General features: G+C 45.3%; 1 protein-coding gene across 1 annotated transcript in view; it reads left to right on the top strand.

The window, feature by feature from the left end:
• Positions 1-14399, top strand: part of smc1b (structural maintenance of chromosomes 1B) — a 22386-nt gene extending 7987 nt beyond the window's left edge. The window contains exons 8-25 of the mRNA XM_042709658.1: positions 223-305; positions 2292-2499; positions 2845-3030; positions 3510-3692; positions 4108-4254; positions 4712-4849; positions 5206-5322; positions 6246-6352; positions 6782-6923; positions 7605-7750; positions 8069-8222; positions 8706-8801; positions 10890-11046; positions 12701-12855; positions 13096-13247; positions 13425-13494; positions 13924-14034; positions 14260-14399. Of these exons, the coding sequence (XP_042565592.1) occupies positions 223-305; positions 2292-2499; positions 2845-3030; positions 3510-3692; positions 4108-4254; positions 4712-4849; positions 5206-5322; positions 6246-6352; positions 6782-6923; positions 7605-7750; positions 8069-8222; positions 8706-8801; positions 10890-11046; positions 12701-12855; positions 13096-13247; positions 13425-13494; positions 13924-14034; positions 14260-14355 (2448 nt within the window). The 3' untranslated portion in view covers positions 14356-14399. The remainder of the gene's footprint in view (positions 1-222; positions 306-2291; positions 2500-2844; positions 3031-3509; positions 3693-4107; positions 4255-4711; positions 4850-5205; positions 5323-6245; positions 6353-6781; positions 6924-7604; positions 7751-8068; positions 8223-8705; positions 8802-10889; positions 11047-12700; positions 12856-13095; positions 13248-13424; positions 13495-13923; positions 14035-14259) is intronic.
• The last annotated feature ends 5927 nt before the right edge of the window (positions 14400-20326 follow it).

A 20326-nucleotide genomic window follows, 5' to 3' on the forward strand; every position in this document is an offset into this window, starting at 1 on the left:
ACCACTGCATAGATTGTTAAAAGATTTATAGTGTCTGAATTGTGTTCTAAGTCATTGACTTTGCATGTCATGCTGGCTTTAGACTCTGTGGCATTACTGTGTAATTACATTACGTACTTTAGTCTGTGCTACTTTTGATGGTATTGACTGATCTGTTGTCAGATGAACATAGAAAATGTTGAACTCTAGTTTGTCCCATCCTGGACTCTGATCTAATTGCAGGCAAACATTAAGAGCTGTATGTCTCAGCTGGAAGACTTCAGGAGGAGAGCTGACAAACTGTTGGAGTATACCGCCACCTGCAGGTCTGTCTGATAATGACATGTACAGTGCTTGTTTATAACTATATTCTATTTGTGTACTTGTGTTTCTTAATCATTCTGTGCAATCAGCAGAACAGTAAGTGTTCTGCAATAGATGCTAGCCATGGTGTGAGTACTCCTCCTGCTGTCTGTACATGAAGTGTGTGTCTGTAGTACGTAAGAGCTTTAGTATATACGCTATATGTGCAAGCTTTCTGTATCCTGTGTGTGTGTATCTCTAGAAGAGTTTTAGTTTTATAATTCAATTCAGGGAAAAACTCCCTGTTAACAGGAGGAAGAAGGGAAGGGAGGAGAGAGAATCAGCAACATGGCAGATTCATTTATATACGTGAATCATTCATGTTTACTGTATGTGTACTCTTGCTCTGTGATTGAAGAGCTGTAGTTCATCTGTGTGTGTACTCCTGTGTGTAGTTCATCTGTGTGTGTACTCCTGTGTGTAGTTCATCTGTGTGTAGTTCATCTGTGTGTGTACTCCTGTGTGTAGTTCATCTGTGTGTAGTTCATCTGTGTGTAGTTCATCTGTGTGTGTACTCCTGTGTGTAGTTCATCTGTGTGTACTCCTGTGTGTGTACTCCTGTGTGTGTATTCCTGTGTGTAGTTCGTCTCTGTGTGTGTGTGTAGTTCATCTGTGTGTGTACTCCTGTGTGTACTCCTGTGTGTAGTTCATCTGTGTGTGTACTCCTGTGTGTGTACTCCTGTGTGTGTATTCCTGTGTGTAGTTCATCTGTGTGTACTCCTGTGTGTAGTTCACCTGTGTGTGTACTCCTGTGTGTAGTTCATCTGTGTGTACTCCTGTGTGTAGTTCATCTGTGTGTGTACTCCTGTGTGTAGTTCATCTGTGTGTACTCCTGTGTGTAGTTCATCTGTGTGTGTACTCCTGTGTGTACTCCTGTGTGTAGTTCATCTGTGTGTAGTTCATCTGTGTGTGTACTCCTGTGTGTAGTTCATCTGTGTGTGTACTCCTGTGTGTACTCCTGTGTGTACTCCTGTGTGTGTACTCCTGTGTGTAGTTCATCTGTGTGTAGTTCATCTGTGTGTAGTTCATCTGTGTGTGTACTCCTGTGTGTGTACTCCTGTGTGTAGTTCATCTGTGTGTGTACTCCTGTGTGTACTCCTGTGTGTGTACTCCTGTGTGTACTCCTGTGTGTACTCCTGTGTGTACTCCTGTGTGTGTACTCCTGTGTGTAGTTCATCTGTGTGTAGTTCATCTGTGTGTGTACTCCTGTGTGTGTACTCCTGTGTGTAGTTCATCTGTGTGTGTACTCCTGTGTGTACTCCTGTGTGTAGTTCATCTGTGTGTAGTTCATCTGTGTGTGTACTCCTGTGTGTAGTTCATCTGTGTGTGTACTCCTGTGTGTACTCCTGTGTGTACTCCTGTGTGTAGTTCACCTGTGTGTGTACTCCTGTGTGTAGTTCATCTGTGTGTACTCCTGTGTGTAGTTCACCTGTGTGTGTACTCCTGTGTGTAGTTCATCTGTGTGTACTCCTGTGTGTACTCCTGTGTGTAGTTCATCTGTGTGTGTACTCCTGTGTGTACTCCTGTGTGTACTCCTGTGTGTAGTTCACCTGTGTGTGTACTCCTGTGTGTACTCCTGTGTGTGTACTCCTGTGTGTAGTTCATCTGTGTGTGTACTCCTGTGTGTAGTTCATCTGTGTGTGTACTCCTGTGTGTACTCCTGTGTGTACTCCTGTGTGTGTACTCCTGTGTGTACTCCTGTGTGTAGTTCATTTGTGTGTAGTTCATCTGTGTGTGTTCATCTGTGTGTACTCCTGTGTGTGTAGTTCATCTGTGTGTGTACTCCTGTGTGTAGTTCACCTGTGTGTGTACTCCTGTGTGTAGTTCATCTGTGTGTGTACTCCTGTGTGTAGTTCATCTGTGTGTGTACTCCTGTGTGTAGTTCGTCTGTGTGTAGTTCACCTGTGTGTGTGTGTGTAGTTCATCTGTGTGTGTACTCCTGTGTGTAGTTCGTCTGTGGAGGAGCTGAGCTCCCAGGAGGCGCGTCTGCAGCAGGAGCTGGAGGTGGGTCGCGTGCGCTCCCTGGAGCTGAACGAGGAGCTGGGGACGGTTCTGGGGGAGCTGCAGAACGCCCGCGTGGACCACCATGAGAACCGACGCCAGCAGAAACGAGACGAGCTGCTGGAGAGCCTGCGCAGGCTGTACCCGGATGTGCTGGTAGGGTAGTGCGTGCACTCACACACACACACACACACACATCACGCATGCACACACACACACACACATCACGCATGCACACACACACAAACACACACATCACGCATGCACACACACACACACACACACATCACGCACACAAACACTCACATCACGCACACACACACATGCGCACACACACAAATACACACACCCCTTATTTAATCTGGTGCTACAGTAAAAGACACAATTATCCTACACAGCATATACAAATGCCAAGACACAACACACACACACACACACACACACATCTATCCATCTACATATCTGCTGTTTTCATTGTCCTTCTCCACTACTCTTTCTCAGTTTGGCCGTCTGGTGGACCTGTGCCAGCCCATCCATAAGAAGTACCAGCTGGCCGTTGCGAAGGTGTTCGGCCGCTACATGAACGCCATCGTCGTGACAAACGAGAAAGTGGCTCGCGATTGCATCAAGTTTGTCAAGCAGGAGATGGCGGAGCCAGAGACGTTCCTGCCGATCGACTACCTGGATGTGAGTCATGGGGAGAACTAGGGACGGCCAATCACCAGGAGGTTCACTAGGGACGGCCAATCACCAGGAGGTTCACAGGTTTCTCACCTGTTTGGGTTTTAGCTTTATAGTATAGAGAATAGTCCATTCTCATGGTTTGATTGCTCAGTGAGTTTACTAGGTTCTAAAGCAGTTACAGTCACATCTAAAACATTCAACCTGTCCACACCTGTAACATCTGTCCTTACCTGTCCACACCTGTAAAATCACACCTATAACATTCAACCTGTCCACACCTGTAACATCTGTCCTTACCTGTCCACACCTGTAAAATCACACCTATAACATTCAACCTGTCCACACCTGTAACATCTGTCCTTACCTGTCCACACCTGTAACATTCAACTTGCCCACACCTGTAACATCTGTCCTTACCTGTCCACACCTGTAAAATCACACCTGTACTCACCTGTCCACACCTGTAACATCCCTCATCGCAGGTGGCCCCTCTGAACGAGCGTCTGCGTGAGCAGCGGGGCTGTAAGCTGCTGCTGGACGTGGTGCAGACCTCTGCAGGAGCCCCCGAGCTCAAGAGGGTGCTGCTGTTTGTGTGCGGGAACACACTCGTGTGCGAGACCATAGAGGAGGCTCGGGCACTGGCCTTTGGGCCGGAGCGCCAGAAGGTGAGCCGTTTACACACACAGACACACACACACACACATTCAAATACACACACACACACACACACACACACGTGTGCGAGACCATAGAGGAGGCTCGAGCACTGGCCTTTGGGCACACACACACACACACACACACACACACACACATTCAAATACACACACACACACACATTCACATATGCACACACATCCACATATGCACACACACACACACACATACCATTTTCTTCCTTTATTGTGTCAATGCTGTGTTATTACACAAGCAAAATTACACTGCAGGGATCTAGGTCTTCATCCACTTCAAAGTTAAACCACAGACTCCATCACTATCAGTCATGTATCTGTTTAAGCGGAGAAAAGAGGCTGAGAATTGACCGTTTCCTGCTTTAAACCCTGGTTTTATCTCCTGGGCCAGACTGTGGCACTCGATGGCACCATGTTCTCCAAGTCTGGGGTGATCTCGGGGGGGTCTCTGCACCTGCGCAGCAAGGCTCGCCGCTGGGAGGAGAGAGACATGATCAAGCTCAAGGAGAAGAAGGATCAGCTCACTGCAGAGCTACGGGTAAGGGCATAGACAGGCGTGTGTGTGTGTGTGTGTGTGTCTTTGTGTGTGTGTGTGTGTGTGTGTGTGTGTGTGTGTGTGTGTGTGTGTGTGTGTGCTCGTGCCTCACTGGCAGATATGGGCAAAGACAGGCCTGTGGAAAAGAGAGAGTGTGGCTATTAGGCCATGCAGGCTGCTCATGTACGCTGCAGATGATGCCTAGAGTACTACTCTGATTGACTGTCATACGTGTGCACATGTGTTTGTGTGTGTCGTGGCCATGTGCTTGTGCGTGTGTCTTGTGTGTGTTTATACGTTTTTGTGTCTCTCACTGGTGTGTGTGCGTGCGCAACTTACTGGAGTGTGTGTGTGTGTGTGCGCGCCTCACTGGTGTGTGTGTGCGTGCGTGCGTGACTCACTGGTGTGTGCGTGTGTGCGACTCACTGGTGTGTGTATGTGTGTGTGTGTGTCCTCTCAGACTCTGTTGAAACTGAGGCATAAGGAGGCCGAGCTGCAGCAGATCAAAGCACAGGCTCAGGGTAACCAGACCCGACTCAAGTACTCCCACACGGAGCTGGACGCCCTGCGCAAGAAGACGGTCCCTGCATGCCAGGCCGTAGGTTCACTACTAACACACTCGTATGAGGACCACTGGTCTCGATGGTTCTGATGGATCAATTTATCGATTAAATTATGGATGGATTAGTTAGTTAGGTGGTTGATCAGTTGATGGATATATTGATAAATATGTGGTGTAAAAAAGAGAGAAGGAGCTTAATCATTCATTTATTATTTATTTTCTCACCAAACTGTCTAGGGATGTGTGCAAGGTGTGGCTATTATGTAACAAGAGTGTTAGTACGAGAATATCCCAGTTATACGAATATAACGCGTTTTCACCATTACAATTGAATTACAGCATTAGTCTCATTATTTAACAGCCACACCTCGTATCTGGTGTATTCCTAACAGGAGATCTCTCGGCTGGAGAGTGAGCTGTCTAACCTGGAGTCTCAGATTTCTGTAGCGGAGAAGAGCGTGGAGAAGAAGGAGGGGGAGCTGAAGAGACTCAAAGACAAGGCCAACCAGGTGAGACACAAAGACAAGGCCAACCAGGTGAGACTCAGACACAAGGCCAACCAGGTGAGACTCAGACACAAGGCCAACCAGGTGAGACTCAGACACAAGGCCAACCAGGTGAGACTCAGACACAAGGCCAACCAGGTGAGACTCAGACACAAGGCCAACCAGGTGAGACTCAAACACAAGGCCAACCAGGTGAGACTCAAAGACAAGGCCAACCAGGTGAGACTCAGACACAAGGCCAACCAGGTGAGACTCAAAGACACAAGGCCAACCAGGTGAGACTCAAAGACAAGGCCAACCAGGTGAGACTCAGACACAAGGCCAACCAGGTGAGACTCAAAGACAAGGCCAACCAGGTGAGACTCAGACACAAGGCCAACCAGGTGAGACTCAAAGGCAAGGCCAACCAGGTGAGACTCAAAGGCAAGGCCAACCAGGTGAGACTCAAAGGCAAGGCCAACCAGGTGAGACTCAGACACAAGGCCAACCAGGTGAGACTCAAAGACAAGGCCAACCAGGTGAGACTCAGACACAAGGCCAACCAGGTGAGACTCAAAGGCAAGGCCAACCAGGTGAGACTCAAAGGCAAGGCCAACCAGGTGAGACTCAAAGGCAAGGCCAACCAGGTGAGACTCAGACACAAGGCCAACCAGGTGAGACTCAGACACAAGGCCAACCAGGTGAGACATGGCAGGTGTGGAGACATGGGGTCGATTCCCAAGGAAGACACGTTCTGACAGTACGAGTACCTGGTAGGCATTATAACATCAAAGGGTCTGGCAAATAATTAAATAAATGAATGCATTTGTTAATAACATGATTATAATGAGTACTTGTGTTTATGTTGCAGTTTGCTATGTTATGCTGTGTTAACTCTTTCCTTCCCCCTCTCTCCTCTCCCTTCTCCTCTCTGTGTCTTCCATCAGATGGAGGATGGTGTGTTTTCTGATTTATGCCTCGAGATCGGCGTGTCCAACATCCGAGAGTATGAACAGGAGTATGTCAAACAACAGCAGGAGGTGGACCGCAAACGGTACATACACACACACACACAGACACACACACACAGACACCTTACACTGTGTCCATTTTCCTAAACCCTTTGCTCTGACTGGTCGATCTTTTTCTGTGTGGACGGGTTTAATCCCTTTTTCTGTGTGGACGGGTTTAATCCCTTTTCGGTTACGGTTTTATTTGACCATATATGAGAAATACTGATTCTAGGTTACTGATTGTGACTGACTGGAGCAGTACTCGTTCTAAAAAGCTAATCTGGGTTCTGATTGTGACGGGTCCGTCTACTCTGGGTTCTGATCGTGACGGGTCCGTCTACTCTGGTTTCTGATGGTGACGGGTCTGTCTACTCTGGGTTCTGATTGTGACGGGTCTGTCTGCTCTGGGTTCTGATTGTGACGGGTCTGTCTGCTCTTGGTTCTGATCGTGACGGTTCCGTCTCCTACAGGCTGCAGTGTGAGTCCCAGCGCACGCGCCTCAACGCCCAGCTGGAGTACGAACAGGGGCAGCTGCAGCAACTCAACAAGAAGCTACAGAAACTCCAGGACGCCATCGCCAAGGAGGAGGACACCATCCGAACCCTGAAGAAGGTGTGTGTGTGCGTGTGTGTGTGTGTGTGTGTGTGTGTGTGTGTGTGTGTGTGTGTGTGTGTGTGTGTGTGTGCTTTATTCTCTAAACTTCTCAGCTGAATGGAATAAGTGTGTGCTCTTGTAAAGCTACCACCTTGTCTTATATAGCCAGATTCAGATTCAGGCCCTTTTCGCTCCTGTGCATGTACACATACTCACACACACACACACACACACACACACACACACACACACACACACACAGAGACACCTCTCCTTTAGGAAGAGAAGAAGATATTTATATTGGTGGATGAGACACACACAGAAAATTCAAATGAACACACACACACACACACACTGCTGATGTAGTTGTCTCTTCTCTAGGACGAGGAGAAGATGCTGGCCATGGTGGATGAGACCCCCACACACACACACACACACACACACACACACACGCACTGCTGATGTAGTTGTCTCTTCTCTAGGCCGAGGAGAAGATGCTGGCCATGGTGGATGAGACCCATCACACACACACACACACACACACACACACACACACACACTGCTGATGTAGTTGTCTCTTCTCTAGGCCGAGGAGAAGATGCTGGCCATGGTGGATGAGACCCACACACACACACACACACACACACACACACACACACACACACACACACACTGCTGATGTAGTTGTCTCTTCTTTAGGACGAGGAGAAGATGCTGGTCCTGGTGGATGAGACCCAGGCTCGTGGGCAGGAGCTGAAGGGTGTGTCTACAGACAAGAAGTCAGAGGTCAGCATCGCCAAAACCGACCTTGACCAGAAGGTCAAGAAGCTACAGGAAGTCTCCAGGTGTGCTTGATGTGTGTGTTTGTGTGTTTATTATATCGGAAGCACCTTTATATCTTTTCTTAGGAAGTTGAATGGCCTGGCTGTTTACTCCTTCAGTTCATATAGTCTTTGGTTTCCGAAGACATTCATTTGAACAGCTGTGTTAAAGGATCTTCCCCGTAGAGGACTAGTCAGTGGTTAAGGTGGACTAGTCAGTTGTTATGGGAGGACTAGTCAGTGGTTAAGGTGGACTAGTCAGTGGTTATGGGAGGACTAGTCAATGGTTAAGGTGAACTAGTCTGTGGTTATGTCTCCCTCTCCTGTCCTCTCTCCCCTCAGAGAGCTGACGCGTCTGCAGAAGGAGGTGCTGTCTGTTGAGGCGTCTCTGGAGGAGAGGAGGCTGGGCCGACACAACCTGCTGCTGGGCTGCAAGATTGAGGGCATCCCCGTGACCCTGCTCTCGGGAAACATGGATGACATCAGTGACGTGCAGGTACAGAGAGAGACAAGGGTGTAGAGAGGGCAGGTACAGAGAGAGACAAGGGTGTGGAGAGGGCAGGTCGACGACATCAAAGTCTGACAAAAGTACAATAATCTGTTTGTAATCTGACTGTCAAAGAGAATACAAGTATCTAGTATGTAGTAATTGTATTGTTTTGTGGCTATATAAATAAAATTGAATTTAACTGAATTGAATTATAGGCTTTGGAGATTATGTATATACCGTGATTAAAAATCGCAATGAAAAGCATTTTAAGAAAAGTGGTGGGAAAATAAAATGCCATTTTCTCCTTTGATGTCTGTGATGTGTGTGATGTCTGTAATTTGTCTGATGTGTGTGATGACTGTGATGTGTGTGTGTGTGATGACTGTGATAACTGTGATGTCTGTAATTTGTCTGATGTGTGTGATGTGTGTGTGATGTGTGTAATGTGTGTGTCTGTGATGTGTGTGTGATGTCTGTGCCCCTGTACAGCTGGACTCTGAGTCCCAGAGCACCTGCACCCTGGACATCTATGAGCGCGAGGAGCAGATGCAGATAGACTACACAGCTCTGGCAGATGAGCTCAAGGTGAGACGATAGACTACACAGCTCTGGCAGATGAGCTCAAGGTGAGACGATAGACTACACAGCTCTGGCAGATGAGCTCAAGGTGAGACGATAGACTACACAGCTCTGGCAGATGAGCTCAAGGTGAGACGATAGAGTACACAGCTCTGTCAGATGAGCTCAAGGTGAGACGATAGAGTACACAGCTCTGGCAGATGAGCTCAAGGTGAGACGATAGACTACACAGCTCTGGCAGATGAGCTCAAGGTGAGACGATAGACTACACAGCTCTGGCAGATGAGCTCAAGGTGAGACGATAGACTACACAGCTCTGGCAGATGAGCTCAAGGTGAGACGATAGAGTACACAGCTCTGTCAGATGAGCTCAAGGTGAGACGATAGAGTACACAGCTCTGGCAGATGAGCTCAAGGTGAGACGATAGACTCCACAGAGTCTACACAGCTCTGGCAGATGAGCTCAAGGTGAGACGATAGACTACACAGAGTCTACACAGCTCTGGCAGATGAGCTCAAGGTAAGACGATAGACTCCACAGCTCTGTCAGATGAGCTCAAGGTGAGACGATAGAGTACACAGCTCTGTCAGATGAGCTCAAGGTGAGACGATAGACTCCACAGCTCTGGCAGATGAGCTCAAGGTGAGACGATAGATTACACAGCTCTGGCAGATGAGCTCAAGGTAAGGCTGCACGATTATGGCCAAAATCGCGATTATTTTGATCAATATTGAGATCACGATTATTCATTCTTACAGACGGAAATATCATTTTGCGCATAAAAATCGTCCAAATTCCCCTGTATTTTGGCCTGCATTCTTTCAAATAAACACAACAACGATCGCAATGATGAACAAACATTAATTAAAAAACAAAACCACTGTCACATCTGCACTGATCTCGCTCCGGCCACGCCCCGTGTTCAACGGTTGACGTTGATCTGCCAGTAGGTAACATAGCTCCTAGCTAGCTTTAAGCTTGCTGCTAGTTTGAAGTGTTGAGCACTACACAGTAAACAACAGTAATTTCAGTCACAAAGATCATTTTATTGAATTTGTTCATCATTCTTACAGTTAGCCCTTGTAATTGCGAACGTGGCTTGTACTCTCAAGTTATTACATTGTATTGTTTAGCTGCTAGCTAGCTGATCTAGCTAAGATTCTAGAGCTCCGCTGACTGCCTCAGAAGATTCCTGCGCTGGCAAGAAGCCTTTGCTTGCTGGCTGTTGTAGCTAGCAGTGTTGAAAGCAGTGAAAACACCCTGATCATGGAATAAATTACATTAAAACATTGAAGTCAACTAGCAGCAAGACCTAGCTACAGCAGTTGGCAAGCAGGGGTTTCTTGCTAGCGCAGGAATCTAAAGCTTGCTAGTAGCTAGCTATGTTACCTACTTTGTCATTGAATATCAGTCTTCACCATACAAACACATATGTAGCTACTTAACGGAGTTTGGTAAACGGTTGTCCTGAATATGAGACTCTCCTGCTGTCAAATCAGGACCAATCAGACTGACGCCTCGCAAAATCACATCAACCATTATTGCTGGTTACAACAACGGTGTTATCGGATGGTACAGTGTCTATTTCTCTGTAACTTTAAAAAAAAATCTAAGCGAGAAAACAAGGAAAAATGTACATACAAAACACAGCTGTCAGCTGAGTTTGGTCCGCCATCTTTATTTACAATTTGCAGTTGCCGGAGGGAGCTGGCGCACAGTTGTATGGATAATAGGCAGCTTCAAGGCTGCATCAACGCTACCTTGAAAAATGACCGTCATTCGGTCGATTTCAAGGTATCTTATAAACCCGGAAGAGACAGAATAACGTTTTCGAGCACGCATTTTAATCGCAGACAATCATCCTCATTTAATTGTGGCAGCCAAAATCGTGATCGCGATTAAAATTAAATGAATCGTGCAACCCTAGCTCAAGGTGAGACGATAGACTACACAGCTCTGGCAGATGAGCTCAAGGTGAGATGATAGACTACATATTCTATGAAATGAGTTACTGATTGACAGCTCCATGTTGTGTTTGTTTTATAATAACTGTAAAATGACAGGTTTTAGTGTTTTGCTCTCTGTGGTGACAGGCCCTGGGTGAGGAGGGGGAGGTGGAGAAGGAGCTGCAGGGCCTGAGGGAGAAGCTGTCCTCTCTGGAGGGAGTCATCCAGCGCTCAGAGCCGCCCAACCTCAAAGCCCTGGAGAAGATGAGGGAGATCAGGGACAGCTTCAAGACTGTGGTGGACGGTACACCTCACACACACACACACACACACACACACACACACACACACACACACACATGCACACACACACACACACACACACACACAGTAATCACACATACACACACAGTAATCACACACACACACACACACACACGCACACACACACACACACAGTAATCACACACACACACATACACAGTAATCACACACACACACAGTAATCACACACACAGTAATCACACACACAGTAATCACACACTCACACACACACACAGTAATCACACACACTCACATACACCCACACACACACACACACACACACACACACACACACACACATGTACAGACTTCCTCTCAGTTGTACGCACACAAATACGGATACTTATGAATTTCCCTGTCGGCAGAGATAACGTGTTGACCAGAGAATCCGTATTGAAACCGGAAGTGGGTGATTTACTCTGTTTGATTGGCTAATAACAGGACCTTTACTTTTTCGTTGAGAAATTATGTTGATCGCCTGACATTTAAATAAATTATTATTATTTTTGTGAAGTTATACGGCTCAATACTCAATTGACTTGTTAACCGAACTTTTACGAAGTCATACAACTAAACACACAAGTGACTTGTTAACCGAACTTTTACGAAGCTATATGACCAAACACAAAGCTAGCACTGTTAATTCCGGGACGTCAGAGGCAATGTCGACATCTTACGCTTGACAGCTGGCTTACCAAACACCGTATAGTACAGAGCTAGGTCAATTAGCTCACGTAAAATACTGTAATTTAAGATAACCAATACCCTAATTTTCCCCAAAAACCATCGATTGTGTGTGTGTGTCTGTGACAGTGCTAGCTTGAGCTAACCAACAGACCTTGAGCTGGCCAAACACTGTATAGCAGCTAGGTCAATTAGCTTGCCTAAGATACTGTAATTTAAGCTAACCAATTACCTCATTTCCCCCCAAACCCATCGATTGTGTGTGTTTGTGATGTGTAACATATGTCCTTTATCAGTCATTCAAGTTATTTACGCTTATTTACCGCTAGCGATTACACCGACACAAGTGTAATTCAATTGCTAGCTAGCTAGCTAGGTAAATTAACTTGCGTAAGATACTGTAATTTTTAGCTTACCTATTACCTAATTATCACACAAAAAACATTGATTACGTGTGTTTGTGATGTGTAACATATATCCTTAATCAGTCATTCAAGTTATTAACGTTTATTTACCGCTAGCGATTACACAGACACAAGTGTAATTCAATCGCTATTAATGTTGAACTTGAAATTCAACAACGTGACACAACATTAAAAGTCAGGCATCGACATGGTTCCTAAAGAATAAATCAAAGGTCCTTGTCCATTTCTGTTCAGGACATGTGACAAGTTTTATCCAACCAATACGGATCCTTTAGGAAATACGTTATCTCTGCCGACAGTCCCAACCTCAAAGCCCTGGAGAAGGTCACGGAAATCAAGGACAGCTTCAAGACTGTGATAGAGTCTTTGATACACACGTACATGCGCATACACACACACAGACAGTGTCCACCAAAACAACACATTGTTGTCTTTCTGCTTTTGCAGAGGTGTCAGTGTCATCCTTTGCTGACCTAGTTTAATGAAAGATAAATAATAAACAATGATTTTGTGTGTGTGCTGCAGCTTTTGAGGAGAGCACCAACATGGCTCGTCGGCGTAACCATGAGTTTGAGCAGGTCAAAGCCAACCGCTTTCGTCTCTTCAGCCAGTGCTTCGAGCATGTGTGTGTGGCCATCGACCAGATCTATAAACAGATGTGCAGGAACACCAGCGCTCAGGTCAGTGTCACACACACACACACACACACACACACACACACACACACACACACAAACAAAAATATGCATGCATGCATAGAAGTGGATGCCTTGTAAGAGATTTATGTGAATGGGTACTTTGTCTGTGTGTGTTTTCTGTATGTGTCTGTCTCTGCTTATGTTTTGTTTTGTGTGTGCATGTGTATGTCTATTTGTGTGTGTGTGTGTGTGTGTGTGTGCATGTCTCTACTCTCCCGTCAGGCTATCCTCAGTGCAGAGAACCCTGACGAGCCTTACCTGGACGGCATCAGCTACAACTGTGTGGCCCCAGGCAAGCGCTTCATGGCCATGGACAACCTGTCCGGGGGGGAGAAGGCCATCGCCGCCCTCGCTCTCGTCTTTGCCATTCACAGGTGGGTTTAGGGTTCACAGGTGAGTTTAGGGTTTACAGGTGAGTTTAGGGTTCACAGGTGGGTTTAGGGTTCACAGGTGAGTTTAGGGTTCACAGGTGGGTTTAGGGTTCACAGGTGGGTTTAGGGTTCACAGGTGAGTTTATGGCCTGACTCTTCACCTTCTCTCTTCTCTGCCAGTTTCCGTCCCGCTCCTTTCTTCGTGCTGGACGAGGTGGATGCCGCTCTTGACAACACCAACATCGGAAAGGCAAGGCCCGGCCCATTCATCCATTCATTCATTCATTCATTCATTAGTTGATATTTTTCATTCATTCACACTTGAGTCCACAGTCAGGAGTTGATGTTGTGGAATAGAAGTGTACTTGGAGAAAATAAATCTAATAAGGCCATGTCTGTATGTCTGTGGGCTTTCCCTCCCAAGACCCACCTCTTCTCTGTTTCCCAAAGATCTTCACTATCCATTCAAGAGGCTAGTGGTGTGGGGGGGGGGGGGGGGGGGGGGGGTCGTCAGGCACTGGGCTCTGTAAAGAGAACTGTGTTGCACTGTACGTCAGGCTATGTGAGACGGTTTGATATTCAAGTGTGTGGACTGTGTTGCACTGTACGTCAGGCTATGTGAGACGGTTTGATATTCAAGTGTGTGGACTGTGTTGCATCGCCCCCTGGTGGTGTGTAGGTGACAGGGTTCATAAGGGAGCAGTGCCGGGAGAACTTCCAGGTGATCGTCATCTCGCTCAAGGAGGAGTTCTACTCCAGAGCAGACGTACTGCTGGGTGTGTACTCTGAGGTAAGACACACACACACACTCACACACACACACACACTCAAGGACATACCTGCAAACACTCAGAAATATACACTCATTGCAATACACATACTGCACATATGCTCATGAGACAAACTCATAGACGGCTACTGTACCCACACGCAAACACCCAGTTCCGACTTCAATATGTATTTTTCTCTCTCTGTCCTTCTCTGCTTGACGTTTGTTCTTCCTCTGCCACCCCAGTCTGGAGACACCATCTCCAGTCGTGTGCTCTCCATAGACCTCACCCCCTACCCCCTGACTGAGGACACCCTCTCACAGAGAGACAAGGAGATGTAGACATGCAGACACACAAGGAGATGAAGACATGCAGACACACAAGGAGATGAAGAGGAGATGAGGAGGAGATGGGGTGGAGATGAAGAGGCGATGAAGACATGCAGACACACAAGGAGATGTAGACATGCAGACACACAAGGAGATGTAGACATGCAGACACACAAGGAGATGAAGACATGCAGACACACAATGAGATGGGGAGGAGATGAAGAGGCGATGTAGACATGCAGACACACAAGGAGATGTAGAGATGAAGAGGAGATGGGATGGATCTCAGACAGATGTGAGAGATATTTGAGAGGAGACAGATGTTAAAGAGGAGACAGACTTCAGAGGAGACTGACGTCAGAGGAGACAGATGTTATGGTTTGAAGCTTTGTTGGTTTGTTGAGGAGTTTATGTTGACCGAGTTTGTCTGTTTGCGCTTGATTTTATCGAAACGGTTTTTATTCAGCTTTTACTAGATTACTTCTTAACTGTCAGATTTAGTAGATTTTTACAGATTTTCAACTGGCTCTTCAAGTTGCTTTTAAACTCCCCAAAATCTGCACTTTGTCATGTTTTGACGATGTTGTTTCTATGTGGTAACGTTGCAACGTTACTATTTTATTTGTTATACATAGTTTTTATGGTCAACTGTAAAAATCAGTTATCAATAAATGATTATGGCTTTGTGAACTTGTCAGTCGTTGGCGTTACAGACATGTTGTTTCACTGTTCAATGTCTACGTGGTCATCATGGATCAAGCAGAAGGGTTCCCTCCCAATGAGGGTTTTCCAAGTGACCTTGGTGTGGAGGACAGCACAGGTCAAGGACGTTGGTGTTGAGGTATAGTTTCCCATGGCAACAAAAAAGCTCTTGTCTGATGTATGATCTGAGCCACTTGACTACTGTACCTGAAAACCCAACCCAATTTCCCAGTCAGTGTAGTAAGATGTTCTGATCAACCGTGTCAAATACTCCACTAAGGTCCAATAACACTGGGACTGATATCGGTATTAAGGCGTTTATTAATACGACTAAGCAATTATGCTGAGTTCAATTCGATTGGCAATAATTAACATTTGAAATGTTGATCATTATTCTGCCATCCCTATACACCTTGATGATGCAGATTTTGTACAAAAGCTCATCTGTAAGTTACCAGACCTCAATTCCCATCTCCTGATCTTAGGGCGAGACTATCATTGTGTTATTGTCAGGCTGGAGTCAGGGATGAACCTGGGCCGCTGGAATGCGAATACACTGTGTATGACACTGAACAATGGAGGACCCAAGTGCAGATATTAGTGTGAAGAAAATGTCCTTTAATAATCGAGAATACATCCAAAAGCTCAGAAGATCCAGACAAAAACACAAGGTATCTCATGGAGAAATAAAAACAGGGCAGATGATTACAGAGAATTCTAAACACAAAACAAGTAAAAATAACAGTTCAAGCAGCTAACAAGGAAAATTAAAACCAAGAATGTCCATAAACTCACAGGCGAGACCAAAAAGGTAACCCCAGAGGTGAATCACTGGTACACAGAACACACAGACTCAGTGACCTGCAGTCGGTTGCACACCAGAGAGAATGTGTGTGTGTTCCTTTGTTCAGTCACCGTAGTTCCGCTGCATGTGTGTGCATGTTTGTGAATATACATGTGATATGAACAAAGAACGAGTCCATGTGAAGCGTGGCGTTTAAGTGTTCTCTTCGCGTGTGTGGCTATGTTGAGGCCAATGTGTTATCAGTGTGATTATGGTGCCAAGTTAGAGGAGGGAAATGGCTGGTAATGCATGCAAGACCCAATGTCTCTGGGAGGCATTTCTAACACTACCCTTGTATGGTGTGGCGAAGATAACCAACTACCAGATAACCCTGAATATATATATCCCAACAGTCATGTTCGGAGAACAAAACAAGTCAAATACATGTACAAATGGCAAAGGTAAAACAGTCTTATGCTTAGCCAGGTAGTGATTATGCTAAGGCAGCTGAAAATGCCCAGTTATACTGGAGTAAAGTTTGTAGATGAAGGAGGTCATAACTCTGATGCCATAGCTTTTGTTCAGTTTGTATAGTTTGCAGGTCGTCTTTGCGATTTGCTTACTCTCAGTTAGCGGTGCGTTCCTGGCTACCGAGGAATCTTAGGCAGTTGTTGCCGTGAGACAAAGTTGGTTGCATCTGCAGGTGAGAGGGAAAGGGCCTGCTCTTCAGAATGGGCAGAATGAAGAGAGATGTGTCCTCCCGTTAGAGTACAGGGACGAAAGAGACACGTGTTCCCGTCAGTGTGGGAGGCAAAGAGAGAGAGAGAGACTGGTTGTCCACTTGGTCAAGGGGGCATAGTTAAGGTGACATCAAGCTTCAGTTACAGATTGTTTAGAGGAGAGACAGACTGTTTACGTAGGTTCTGGATTAAACCATATGCAAGTTCCTAATTAAAACACAATGGACAAATTCCAGATGTACCAACACCAGTTTGAATAAGAATGTTGAATGTTGACTACTCCAGCAATAAGAGACGCAACAGTCGACACGCTTCAGACTACTCCTGCAATAAGAGACGCAACCGTTGACACGCTTCACTTGCAGCTTCAGTAGGATTTCTCGCCCTAGCTGCTGCTTGGCCAATGTAATTGGAGAAGCCCTTTGGAACCTTTTTTAAACTGAAAGCTGCATAGAGCCACACTGAAAATGTAGCCACACCTTTATTTACCAAAACTCTTTGTTCAACCCTGCTCTTGGCTTTTGCTCTGATGTCCTTCTCAGTTATGGTCTCCCCATGATCCTTCATCAATTCCCTGATCTTTTCAATTTCTCGTTGGATGGCTTTCTCTACTAACAACGAAATGTCATTAGTGTAACAGCCTTCATTCTCCTGCATCTTTTCTATGGTGTCAAACAGCTTTGCTAACTGAATTCTGTTCTCTTCCTGATTCCAGTGCACATTATCTATGGCATGAAAGCGACCATTACATTTGTCTACAAGTTCCTTCAGTGTAGCTTTTCTCTGCACAGTACCCTGATTGTTCCTGCTTTCCCCTACAAACTGTTCAATAGTCTGACCCTTCAGGTCCGTACCATGTGTAAAAAGAACCACTGCATGTTTAAAGGTGTCGTCTGAAAATAATTCTTTAATCTTCGTGACAACTTGTTCCTCGAGGTCTGTGAACCTCCCTACCCTCATCACAATGAGAAAAGCATGCGGGCCTGGGGAACTGTCAAAGATGCATTTTACTAATCCAGCTGTCAATCCCTCCTCTGGACCGGTATTGTCAAATAATCCAGGTGTGTCAATAACTGTGTATTTTCTCCCGTTGATGATCCTACTGTGTGTTCCATTTTCTTTTGTTTTTGCGAACTGAGACGCACTCACTTCGAAAGACTCTTCCCCCAGGATGGTGTTTCCAGCACTGCTTTTACCTTCCCCCGATTTCCCAAGCAGCACAATCCTCCTTTCACCTGACAAGGGAACAGAAGAGTATGCGTTACTGAGACGGCCACTGAAAGTTTAGTTAAATTTAAGAGGGCATTATATTATTGCCTTTGTACGTACAGTTTTTCTCGATTGATTACACACAAAAACTGGAACTTATAACACAATGACCACAACCTGTAACTCATGTGCCAACTCCCTAAACCAATTCTGCTAAACTATAAGCACAATTATCTGCTTAAGACACAGATTTCAATTGTTAGCCAGCCACACTTTCTTCAAAACACAACACACAATTATCTGCTTGAAACACAGATTTCAATTGTTAACAACATTTTCTTCAAAACACTAAACACCATCCTCTCTACTTTGCACACTTCATCAATGCCAAAACCTCCTTGTTTTCAGACAGAACACACTGCTATTCAAATGGCAAAACTTCCATTTCCAAGGCTGTTGTGCAATTTGAAATCAGAGCTTTAGCAATATGATAGCCACAGGTTAGCTCCTGGTTTGGAGAACAATTGATGGCAACATTGAAGTGAGAGGTGATCAGAAAGGCAGAGGAGTGAGAGTAAGAGGAGGAGGAGGAGGAGGAAGAGGATGAAGAGAAAGAACAAGAAGGAGAGCCATTATCTCTGATGAGATTCTGGCCACTGTGGTCAACCATGTGGTCAACCATGGTTTGACAATGCAGGAGGCTGGCCAGAGGGTTCAACCAAACATAAGCCGCTTCTCAGTTGCATCCATTCTCCGGACATTCAGAAGAGAGAATAGGTAAGAAACACTACTATGACAGGAAAACACTAGTTTGAATGCCATATCAGGAGCATAGTATTCTTGTATTTAGAGTATTTTCCATTGTACTGTGTTTGTAAAATTACTTAAACAAATACAAAGTGCAACCATTGATGACCAAGACATATTCCTAAACATCAATACAGTGAGCCTAGCCACAGTGGACTGTGTTCTAAGGCGGAACACCTTGAGAATGAAGCAGGTGTACAGGGTGCCTTTTGTCAGAAACTCCGACAGAGTCAAACAATTATGCTATGACTATGTGCAAGTAAGTCATATAAATTTCCACAACTGATTGCGTCCTATCCGCACTGACACATTACTGTACTGTATTGTAATCCAATCCAATGTTATTTTCAAGTGTTTCACAACACTGTGTAGGTCTATTTCTGATACAACATTGTCAATATTGTCTTCAGCTGAAACAGGATGCAGTAGTTTTTTGTCCTTTTTTATTTTACATTTTTCTTTCTTTTTTTGTTGACTGTACTGGCCTATATCCTATTGTTTGTTCTGTACAAATCATTTACACATTCAGTTGTGTTTGCTGTGATGTATAGGCTACAGCACAAGAAATATTCTAGTTGTTACTGTATATTTGTGTGTTGTTTTATATTTGAGTAAAAACATTATACAGTTACAATATTTTACAACAGAAGAAAGCGTACAGTAACACTGGACGTAAAAAGGCATAATGCTCCTGATAAGGCCTTCATACTGGTGTTTTCCCATTTCATAGTAGTGTTTTCCATTGAGCACATCAGTGTTCAATCGATGCTTAGAATGTCTACTCATATAATGGTCTGTGTTTGTCATTTGAAAACAAAATACCCTTTTGAGGTGACATAACACCTTTTTTGAAAGCAAGGTAGCATTTTGCAGGAGATATAAAGGGTTTTGCATTTTGTGTGAGTGGTTTAGGGATTTGTGTTTAGAGTTTTGAGAAAACAAGGCATGCTTTAAAAAAATGTGTGTAAGCAATCGAGAAAAACTGTAAAACAAACTCACTTGTGTGGAAAATGGTGGATACAGAATTGTTCGTCCTTCGACCTCGAAGCACAGTACAGATACTGACAGTGTACTGCGTGTCTGAGTGCAAGCCTGGAAGAGTTGTGCTGCAGGACTCAGTACTGATGATCTTTGGCTCGTTCCCTTCACTGTGGTAGGAGACCTCAAAGAGGTGTGGAACCTGGTCAGTCCCATGCCCTGGGCTCCAGCTCAGATCTGCACTCCAGACATCAGATTCTTCATTCAGCGCATCCACAGACAACCCCTCAGGCACAGAAATACCTGCAATGCACAACATTACATTGCACTGTCACAACAACAAATGCACATTTGGATTCATTCATATGTTAATTGCCAAAGTGTCTTACATAGAGCTGTGAAAAATAACGCGTTAACGCGTTATGATTAAATTACAGGATTAATTCGTAAATTTTTTAACGCATGCGCAAAATGAGCTTCCAATATACCCACAATTCCGCCCAATCTGCATTAGTCGCCGCTGTAATGGGAAGTTCGTGTTTCAAAAAAACAAAGATGGAACATTCAATAAAACCAAAGTGATATGCACATTGCGGGAAGACGTTATCGTTTCACCGTAGCAATACCAGCCTTAAGTACCACCTCAACGCGATGCATGCGTTGGTCGGCGAGGGGAGTTAAAGTGAACAACGTAGGCCCCTCATTAAGTGTGCCTGTGACAAGTTGACTAGCACAGTTGCCAAATGAATTGCTAAAAGCTGTA

The sequence above is a fragment of the Clupea harengus genome, chromosome 2, assembly GCF_900700415.2.
Source record: "Clupea harengus chromosome 2, Ch_v2.0.2, whole genome shotgun sequence".
Classification (NCBI taxonomy): domain Eukaryota; kingdom Metazoa; phylum Chordata; class Actinopteri; order Clupeiformes; family Clupeidae; genus Clupea; species Clupea harengus.